General features: G+C 40.8%; 1 protein-coding gene across 2 annotated transcripts; it reads right to left on the bottom strand.

Annotated features, from left to right (window-relative positions):
• Positions 1-1438: 1438 nt before the first annotated feature.
• Positions 1439-10359, bottom strand: EIF1AX (eukaryotic translation initiation factor 1A X-linked). Of its 2 annotated transcripts, none has more exons than XM_032680347.1 (7): positions 10293-10359; positions 9301-9384; positions 7488-7591; positions 5797-5847; positions 4536-4617; positions 4343-4434; positions 1439-2781 (listed from the first exon to the last, which is right to left on the bottom strand). In XM_032680347.1, exons 1-7 carry the CDS (start codon positions 10306-10308, stop codon positions 2776-2778), a joined length of 435 nt encoding a protein of 144 aa, XP_032536238.1. In that variant the 5' UTR covers positions 10309-10359; the 3' UTR covers positions 1439-2775. The 2 variants fall into 2 exon arrangements, with proteins under 2 accessions (XP_032536238.1, XP_032536237.1); XM_032680346.1 differs by lacking the exon at positions 10293-10359 and adding an exon at positions 9702-9813.
• Positions 10360-10955: the final 596 nt, after the last annotated feature.

Genomic DNA, 10955 nt, shown 5'->3' with positions numbered 1-10955 from the left:
AGCATGGAAAAACATTAGGGCTGTCCAAGACAATGCACGGCTGCCCCTACCACAAGGTAAAGAGACAAAGAAGATTTAGAACAATGAATTAAAATAATTTTTCAAAATGTTAACCACAGAGAAAACCTCAAAGTGGGAAACAGCCAACACAAAGTTTATACTTTGGCTGCAAGAGAATAATTTTTGAATCTCTACTTTCAATTTTGCACTATACTTGAAAAGCCAGCAGCAGTTCCCAAAGTTAAACAAGAATTACTGAAAATGTATCTAGGAAATACTCTTACAGACGGAGCACCTTTCATGGCTTTAGAGTCACCAGTTTTGCAATCCCTTGCAAACCTTGCAGCTGCTGTTCTACCACTGTTGTCTGCATGGAGATGTGGGAAAGACAGCTACTTGTACAAACTGTTTTTCCACCCCGAAAAAAGAGAGGTAAGAGGGACAATAAAAGGTTGCCTAGACTGGACTATGAAGGGAGCTTTAGCAGTGGATGAAGAAACAAGATGGAGAAAAAGAAACTCAAGGAGACAACAAAGCCCAGCACGTAAGCAGAAACAAAATGGTGTTGAGCCAGAGCACTGATAAGAAATCACCAGTTAAACAGGAAATTTCCTTAAAACCTGCAAAGTTTAGGTTGAGCCAGACATGAGCCTGGGAGCAATAAAGATTGGGAGGAACCTCAGGACAAACCATAACCAATTCTACAGGAACAGAGTTTCATCTCTGACCCACAGCTGAAGTCTCTGTCACACCGGAGGACTCTGGTACCGAACTATTGCTAACACGAGTGATAATTCCCTACAGCAGCAGCACATACCTGTGTGTGGCTCCTTAGCACTGACCATGCACTTTGCATTCTTCCCACACACACAGGATTGGTTTTGGCAAGTATAATTTCCACAACATCTGCATCTTCAGTACACATTCACTGCAATTCAATCATTAACCTTTCCACTAGTACAACTGGAACAACAGATACCTTCTGCACTTCGATCTCAACATCAGTTTTGAGAGCTTTTAACCATTTTCAGAAGTTAAAAGCCTGCTTAATACGTTAAGGAAACCAATGAGTGTGGGAATGGTTTATAAGCCTCATCTTGGAACATTACAGCATTTGTGTTCCTTCACAAGTGAACCTGATAGGCATATAAAGACAATAAATTGATACTTAAAGATCAGTGGAGTAAGAATCCTGTACTGGTACTATCTTTTCCTCCGTATTTAGCAAGATTTTACAACAAATATTTAAAATCCATGAAACATTTGGCAAAATTACTTATTACTAAGAAAATGTTATTCCTAGTGTAAGATACCAGATCCATGTTAGGAAAATAGACACTATAATGAAAGAAAAAAGTAAAAGGGAAGACATTTTCGCAAAAGCTCTGCATGTTTACATCTCTTTAAAAATCATGTAAAGCAATGAGGCCACTCCGTATTTAAAGCCATTTTGTTTTTATCTATTGGGGTAGTCACTTTACATCATACCAAAAAGACTGTATAAGGAATACAAGTGTCAAGAATCAGATCTTTATGGCACAAAAGGAAGTTTTCCATTAGCCTGCTTTCAAAGTTGTTAAATACATAATCGAAGACAAAGAAACTAAGGCTACCACAAAATAATATTTGCATGATGATGTTAGTCTTTATTCAGTTTCTCAACTGATTCCTCCAGTCTGAAGGTGGAGAAGAATCTTTCCAGTAGTTTGCTTCAGTGATTTATTCTGGATGAAAAGATTCTCTTCCTACTTTTGACACAGATTTATTTTCTCATTTATATTGTTACTCAACATTCACATAAGCTTTTATGTTGCACCTTACAATGTATGGAATTTCAGATTAAAATAAAACTCTACTCTTAACATAACCTTTTATATAATGTAAAAATATTCTACATGTTTACCATATCAAGAATGTTAGGCATTCACTTTGGGGAAAACCTGTTTTACGTATTTTTCAGTACAAACTCGACTGCGAACGTTTCGCATTCGTGTCTCGCTCGTCAGTCGGGTGCCACCCAGTGTTCATCGTCTGCAACTACAGCTCGGCCTCGGCACGAACCGCAGTTCCCAAAAACTGCGAATTTTGAGATGCTGCTCACTTTTTATCTTTCCTCCTCCCCTACCCCTCCCTCCACCGTGGAAAATTTACACCTTTGAAATAATGAGTGTTTTTAATTATCAAAATCAGTATAAAAATAGCAGCATGCTACTAGACATGAAAAGCAGATTGATCAAGCATTGTGAGTTTAAATGCAGATTTCTGCCTTCCTTTTATATTATCAAAATCTTTTTTAAAGGTAACATCAAGGCAAGGGGTATAAGGACAGACACTGCATAGTATGATTTGATACTAATCTGAACTGGGTATTTGTCTTTAATGATAATTACAGGGTAAACATTTTTTATTTCAAAATACAAGTTTAACTGGAATTGTAGTGATGAAAGCAGAAGAGGGGAAAATGCAGTCTTTTACAGCCCATGTCACTGTATGTCACTTACATCCAGAGGTAAAAGCTCTAATTGGTGAAGAGACAAAATATTTGTGGTGTGTCACTGAACCTTTGTGATAATCCAGCATTATCCATTTCTAAAGAAATATAAATACTTTAAAACAAACATTGAAAATAAATCCTTTTGATGTAACAAACTACACTCTTTACTGAGAATTTTCAGTCTTCTTAAAAGTAAGGGACTTCACCCAAAAAATAATTGAAGTATCAATGTAGAACAATCCTTGGAGGAAAAAAGTCGGAATGTAAACCTCTGTTCCAAATTAGATCTGAAAAGCAAAAACACCACACCATGTATTTAATGCAAGTGCATTTTTCATCAAGCAACTCTTTCTTTAAGTTACCTTTACAGTTCAACAGGAGTCTTCCTGAACTTAGTACACTGTGGTTTTACCTCAGCTCATATCCTGTTTTCTTAACATGTGAACAATCACTCTCCACACTTATGTCCCCACAGCCCTGTGACAATACTCTGGTCGTGCAGGTGAGCCATTCTGCACAACCACAGTATCTGCAATAGAGTTATGCATCAATAGTACAGTCACAAATTAGCCTGTGATTCTCAAAAACAAAAATAAAACCAAGTTTGAGGGTCAATTCCCTGAACTGACCTTCTAATCATTCTTATGACATAAAAAACAAAGAAAAGATTCCACAGAGTTTTTCACCTGAACTATGACCTTGGAATCTGCACTTCATCCCAGGAATACCAGGCTGACACATTTTGTCTTTACATCTTTTCCTTTCTTAAAGCATGATATTAATATTATTTGCATAGCTGACAAAAGCTTAAAACCAATTATAGCCGCTCACTTAAATATGTTATTCCACACACACATCCATTAGTTTGCAAATCTGTCCTATAGACCTATCACTTTGATGCCTTACAATAGTTTCATTATTAAAAGCATGCAATACTAGAAAGTTTTTCTTGCTTCAGTGAGCTAAATCTTCAGTAAGCTCAGTCACTGGCAGGTCAAACGTCTGATGATTTTGATAGTTTTAAAATATTTGTTCTAATGCATCATAGACTGAGAACCTCAAAAAAGTCAAAATAATGTAAGTATTTTAAAAGAATTAGCCATATTATCAACTCAGAGAGAGAGGACTAAAAAGATGAAGAATTAAAACATAATAATATACTTAGAACAGTCTATCCAATTAACTCAGTGGCTCAGTAAGTTACTACTTATCCTCTCAGCCAGCTGACCTTGCACACATTCATCTCTCAAATGTAAATAAAGTGCATCATCTTAGAAAACACTGCACAGCAGACCCTACTTCTGCAATTTACTATAAAATCTGAATTATAGCAATTTTACTACTATAATTTCAGAGTGTGCATGGCCAGTTACTATGAAGTGATAAGCAGTAACACAAGTGATTGTGACAATCTGTAAACTCAGGATTATGGTTAACTTTAGAAACTATTAAAATGCAGCTTTTTATAATTTTTATGTAAACAAAAACAGAGAACTAAAGCCTTTGTTTTTTAAAAACCACAAATGCCTCGATTATTTCTGCAGTTCTTATTAGAGAGTAAGGTTGTTAAACCTACAGAGGAATTCGGGGGTCAAACAACTTTGATTTTCCTTTAGGCATCTTCAGGGTAATGTTTTGACAGCATGTCACCAAGTATACTATGTGCTTAGAGGTCAACTAAGCAATGATTGTAGGAGAGGAGAGAGAACAGAAAGCTGCAATTCACCTCACCACTTCCTGAAGCTGTCCCTATTCTAAACACCAATGGCTATAAACCAAGGAACAACAGCTTATTGTCAAAGATGACAGTTTCAAGCATATGATACAAAATACACATTTACTACTTACATCATCAATATCTTCATCATCATCCCCAATATCATCAAACTGGATTTCATCATCATCTCCAGGACCAAATGTGTCTGTTTCATTGATTTTGGCTAAAAAGGAATTTAGAGAAGCTCAGGAGTGCACTGACACTAGATAGACTGAATACTCTTGTCCAATATGAACTTCCAATTTGAAGTGAAAAGGTTCTTACCATGTTCTGGAAGCTCCCCATATGCTTTCAGACTTCTGGCTTCATCTGCATTGTACTTTAGAATAACATCAGCCTTGTTATCCTATAAAAGAATTTATTAGAATTCATTAGTCATCTATGAAGCAAAAATAAATCTATTAACCTCAGCAGACTATGTTACTTACAACAACTCTATTATTTACAGAGGAGTAACACCTATATTATTTATAGAAGAATATCTTGTTCCTCCTTCTCCTCCAGTTTTCTTTAAATGTTAAGCAGAAAATCCTCATTTGTGGAATATTTTCATTTCTTCTGGGCAGTAACTTAATTTTCTCCTATTAAAAGTAATTTATAAACTCATAGAATGGTTTGGGTTGGAAGGGACCTTAAAGATCACCTAGTTCCAACACCCCTGACATGGGCAGGCACACCTTCCACTAGACCAGGTTGCTCAATGTCCCATCCAACCTGGCCTTGAACACTGCCAGGGGTGGTGCTCCACAACTTCTCTGGTCAACAAGAAGAGAATTTGAGACAATTGAGAACTTCTGAGAATTTGACAATTTGAGAAGTTCAGATTCATGCCTTTGAAATCAACCTTTCTTCAGAGGTCAATCACAAAGCGCCAAACTGAAAAATTCCTAGCTTTAAGTACTTTAATACATACAGTAAATGACAGTACCTTATAGTGTTTTACAACTCTAATGTACATTTCAGAAGCAGGATTTATTTCAGCTGAAGACACAACACTAACATTCATGAAGGGCATTTACCTAATGAAAATCTGACAACTGTTTTCTATTACCATTTATATTAGGTAAAATTATGCTACTCCATATTTGGAAATTTAAGTACAAACTAATCACTGTCCAATTTACCTCTTAAGGTAAAAGCCTAAACATCAAGGTTCCAAAATTCTGATTACCAAAAATTATAATTATCACAATAAAATGTTTAATGTTTGACCCAATCTCCCTTTATATCACAGGATCCAAGCATCAAACAGCTACATCTAAAAAAAATAAGGTCAAGCCTGATGACAATAAGCACCTCCACTCACAAAGTCTCAGGGTGCAATTTAGAAGAACAAGTTGAACCAGAATTTGTCTACCCACTACAATCTTTCTGTAATACAAGGAAACTAAAAGTCATGATTTAGCATAACTAAATACAAATCCAAAGTTAGACAGGAATTTCCTCACAGCACCTACTGCAGTTTAACATTAAATAAAGCTGCTTATAAGACACTCTGTATTGGCAAATTATACTGAATTTTTACCTGGTAGTCTCTTAAGCCAATCAATATAATATCAGATGTATTTATCCAAACCTGAATGAGAAAACATACATCATGTTACAGAAATTCAACTTCTGTTGTGTAACACAAGAAGCAAGCAGTACATTTATGTTTGCTGAGACACACAAAACATCACTACAGCCACCACCCTCACTTTCTTAACCAGTAAGCTGGAAATATCCAATTTCATATTCTAACAGCAAAACTGAGGTCATAAAATACTCATCGTTACATTATTTTACATGTTATGGAGCTATTATAAGATAAATCAAACTTCTTTGAAGAGCTTCTGGCCAACAGGGTGGTTACTAAGCCTTAACTTCTGAGAAAGCAGAATTAATGCATCAAGCCACCACTCTGTGAATGGAGCTCCACAAGGGGAAAACTTAAAGCAAAACCTGATGAAGGGGGTGATGGACAAGCACAGTGAAGAGCAGAAGCAAATGAACACAACTGTTTCTAGAAACTGTGTTAATCAAAAGTCTGCAAAATAGGACATGCTAATTTAAATGCACAAGATGGTTCTATCCCACATCAGCTTTTGGAGCTGATTTTTTTTGGAGATCAAACACATTTTCAGTCGAGATTTCCTTTCTTTTAGACATGAGGAATAGATAAATTATGCTTTCTGTAGCAAGAAATTAATTCTGCAGCACTTAGTGTTTATTTATGCACATTCTCCACCTTCAACAGTTTATTGCAGGCAGCGGTAGCACTGCTCACACTGATACCAAGATATGTGCATTCAATGGTCTCCAAAAACCAGACAGGTGGAACAATCCAGAATGAAGACAGTGAATGTCTGTTTTCACTGGGAACAGACTGTCTGAGGGGACCTTCTCTGTACCACACACCAGCAGAGGACAGGAAGCTGTAACATCTGACAAGGGCCAGAGGGGACACCATCCCTAGATGGCAAAGCTAAGAATGCAAACACATACACCTGACTGCCCCAAAGGTACAAATCTTTGCTGGTCAGCTTTGCACAGAAGTATTTTGGGAGCTGTTGAAGTGGACAATGAAATGATGGCATCTGAGGTGCCTGTGGGAAACTATAAAGAAACATTCCTGAACTGCCCTTATTGAACTACTCACAGATCATCCTGTATGAAGATTGTAATTATTCAGTTCCTCCACAGATCAAACTAAGTGGAGTCTCAAATCCTGATTCTTTCTGGTCTTGGGAAATAGCACACAAAAAAGGTGGCTTGGGACAAGTCTCTTACACCTGTATTTTTTTATGTTGGGTGTCAATCTTCATGTTATAGAAGTTCTGCTGCTAAGCAAAGTGCTGATCTAGTATGAGACAGAACATGGGTTTCTAAATAGTCATCAAGTTCTCCATCTACAATTAGGGAGTTTTTTATTATTTTATATACATATAAATTTCTAGAATACGAAAACTAGTATTTCATAAGCAGCCAAAGCCCCCTCCCCTGACATACACACATCCAAAGGCAGCCCTTCAACTACAAGCTTCACCCAAAAGCCAAACACTGCTTACTCTTGTGCTGGCAAGAGAAACAGAAACTAGTTTACTATCAAAAAAATATATTTAAGGTATTAAGTGCATTAGAAATATTAACTTTTGTAATGAGCTATGTATGTTAAGCTTTAACAATTACATAACATGCATAAAGTCACTGTTTTCTATTGCAATGCTTCAGAATTACCTTTTTTCTTAGCTTCCCTCTAATATGACATAACCTCTTCACACCATCAAAACATAATGCCTCCAGTCTTCCATTGCCTAACATCTTGATCACCTGGGCATATTCTAAAAGAGATGGTAAGATAAAAAACATAGAATTGTTTAGGTCAGAAAAGGACTTGTAAGATCAGCAAGTCCAACCCTTAACCCAGCACTGCTGAGTCTACCACTAAACCCCATCCCAAAGTGCCACAGAGCAAAACTTCTAAGCAACTCCAGCTTCATGATGCATCCAATAGCTTTTGCCACTGTAACCAAAATTTTTGTCAAAACGTGAACAGCTGAGGGCAGCTTTGAGCAGCCACACAGGCTGCTGAATGTATCACAGTTTTTGTATTACTGTTAATATCAATATTTTCAAATACTACTCATTCTGGTTGCATCCATGCTTTTGTTCCCTCTGAAATGCTTACTTACAGATAATTTTCATAGCTACTGAGTCACACTCAGAGTTTGAAAGTTTATGACAGCATCACAGCACCTGTCCTCACAAAAATCTCACTGCTGACAACTGCTAGACTTCAGCTGAAATCTATGAAGCATATCTCCAGTACCTACCCTCAATCTCTCAACATGTATTTCATCTCCTCCCTCACCAAGTTCTAGAAATTACAACTGGAGACCTTCACACACATTATTAAAGTTTGCAGCATAATGTATTACCATTTAACTATAAGGAATAAAACTTATAATATTATTATTATTATATTATGATAATGATGTTTGTAAGTTACAAAGTTAACATTAACTGACCACCCAAAATTGCCAGGAAAAAACCCCTCTCTATTAGCCAGAGCTGTATCTCAAAATTCTAAAACCTTTCCTTAGCACAAGTCAGACAGTCCAACAAAACACATGAGACTATTCATAACTGAGAATAATTTGAGTAGATTTTGCTTGGGAGTTGAAAAGGATTTTAAGTTCTGTACGTGCATCAAAATCAACTCCTTTTTTGCTTACAGCCATCATAGAATATCAGAAATTCGTTCACTGTCACTTCTTTTACAGTGATATCAGTCAGGACTTTTCCCATGTTTCTGACAAACCAACTAATTAATTGGTCACTAGGAAAGTACTTGGATTATGTGAGCAACCGCAAGAGTGTGACACATGAGACAGGGCAAGTCAAAAGGGAGGTGAGCTCACTGTCACCAAAAGGCAGGCCAGGGGGAAATGTAATCATCACCCTCCACTCCCATAGCTTCCTTCACCTGACAACAGCCTAGCAAGGACCTACCTATTGCTCCTGTTTTAATAGTTGCTAGACTTCCCAGCCCAGGAGCCAACTGAAATGAGCCAAACCATGAGGGGACAGAACAGTGAGCTGAATGGTTCTGCCAGGTCAGACTTCGGGAGCTCATTGAAGGATTCGAGAGACATCACAGTATAAAACAGACTGTGCACCCCAGAAACAATTATTGGCCACATCTGCTAAACCAGCTGCTCACAGCCCCTCAGCAAAAGCTACTCAAGGGGTTTCTAGGGAATGCTTATGTGCTGTTTTACACAGAGCATCGCAGTGAGGTCAAGGAGAGGCAAGCTTCATCCTTAAGTTGTGGAGCTATTTAAAATTTCCCTTTTCCTACTTTCTCCTACACTCAATATGTCATTTAGAATTCAAATACAGCCCCAATAAGAACATCTCTCTTCATTCAATAACAGTAACTTCATCTTTCTCAGTCATCCAGATGTTTTGTGTATCAACTTCCATTATATGTCATTTATAGTATGCGACTGAAAACAATAACACTGCCATACTACAGTTAAAAACTCACCTTGCCCATCTTCTTTGAACACCAGTTCTCTTTTTTCTGATTCATTCTCATTCTTACCTCGTCGCCTGTTTTTACCTCCTTTGCCTAAATTAAAAGAGGGAGAAGGAAAAAGCATGTGTTACTGTCTCTGAGTACAGTGAATGTAATATTCAGACTTACGGAGATTTTTCTGTGCTTGTTCTCTATATGGCTATTTCAAGTGTCCTATCCAGATCTAGATTTTTTTTGCCTACTTTTAACATTTGTCGGTCTAAATTTTTAGCTAAGTAGTTACATAGTAATTAAAATATTAGAGTTTCCACTGTACGAGATGTCCTGACTGCTCTGGAGTGACAGCAGCCTTCAATAAGGATTCCACAAGATGGCCATTTCCAGCTTCTGCGATCCCTGCCACCACATACCTCCTAAACAATGGTGGGTTAACCCGACGCACGTAACCATCACGGAGCGGATGAATAACCTGAGTTACCGTGGTGCTAAAATCCCTGAAACACTCAAGGGGAAGCTAATGCTCCAGGTGTAGCAGCTGTTAGTAAAAGGCACACACGTGGCGATAGCATTAGATGCTCTTCACGAGGACGTACAAGAGCAGCTCATGCTTCCCTTCCCCCGCTAAAAACCTGTCGTTCCCTTCCCCTCGCTGTTTCTGCTTTTCCTTTCCGCGTGGGGGAGAAGGGGAGCAGCAGCACCAAGAGCGGCGCCGGCGCTGCCCAGTGAGGGCCCAGCGGGGCCCGGCCGCCTCCTCGGCAGGGCCGCCTTTGACAACCCAGCCCCGGGCAGGGCCTCCCTCTCCAGGCCGGGCCCCGGCGCCCTCCGGCAGGGGGAACCGGCCGGGGGACCCTCGGGGACAGCGGGAGGGCCCGTCCGGCCCTGCCAGAGGGCTCCGGGCCCCGGCGGCGCCCACGTGAGGGGCCCCCCCGGGCCTGCCCTGCGCGGCCGCGCCCGGACCGGGCCTCGCCGCTGCGAGCCCGACAGACGGAAAGGCGCCTCACCTTTATTCTTGGGCATGGCGCCGGGCGCTCCGCCGCGGAGGGGCTGCGGGCGGGGGCTGCGGGCGGGGAGCGGGCGGGGGCGGCGGTTCGGGCTCGGCGGCGGCTCCGGGCGGGACCGGCGGTGGCGGCTCCGGCGCTGCGCGGGCTCGTGCGCAGCGCTCCGGCCGCGGCGCCCCCGGCCCCACAGCGCCCCCCCGCGGCCCGGAGGGGTCCCGGCACCGCCCGGCGCCGCCGCGCCCCGGCCCCGTGTGCGGACACGGCCGGGGAGGGCCGGGAGCGGCGGATCGGTCGTGTGGGGGAGCCCAAGGGAAAGGAGGAGCGGCGGATCGGTCGTGTGGGGCAGCCCAGGGGAAAGGAGGAACGGCGGATCGGTCGTGTGGGGGAGCCCAAGGGAAAGGAGGAGCAGCCGGCAGCGCGCACCGCTGGTCCGGAGCGCTGCCGGGGATAACTCCTCCCAGTACCTGAGGGGAACGCACGGGAGAGATGGGGCAAGACTGTTTACGGGAGAACGTAGTGACCTGAGAAGCGGGAATGGGTTAAAATTGAAAGAGAGTAGATTTAGATTAGATAGCAGGAAACAATTCTTTGCTGTGAGGATGGCGAGACACTGGAACAGGTTGCCCAGAGAAGTTGTGGATGCCCCATCCCTGGAGGTGTTCAAGG

Source organism: Chiroxiphia lanceolata, chromosome 2, assembly GCF_009829145.1.
Source record: "Chiroxiphia lanceolata isolate bChiLan1 chromosome 2, bChiLan1.pri, whole genome shotgun sequence".
Lineage (NCBI taxonomy): Eukaryota > Metazoa > Chordata > Aves > Passeriformes > Pipridae > Chiroxiphia > Chiroxiphia lanceolata.
The sequence above is the reverse complement of the archived record's forward strand: the minus strand, read 5'-3'. Positions and strand labels throughout refer to the sequence as shown.

Coding starts and splice junctions, on each gene's coding strand:
- EIF1AX (XM_032680346.1), bottom strand. CDS start 9,741: ATGGTTACGTGCGTCGGGTTAACCCACCATTGTTTAGGAG. Junction 7,592..9,300: donor GTTCAAAGAAGATGGGCAAG/GTGAGTTTTTAA, acceptor CATCTCTTTTAG/AATATGCCCAGGTGATCAAG. Junction 4,618..5,796: donor TTGGCTTAAGAGACTACCAG/GTAAAAATTCAG, acceptor ATTCTTTTATAG/GATAACAAGGCTGATGTTAT.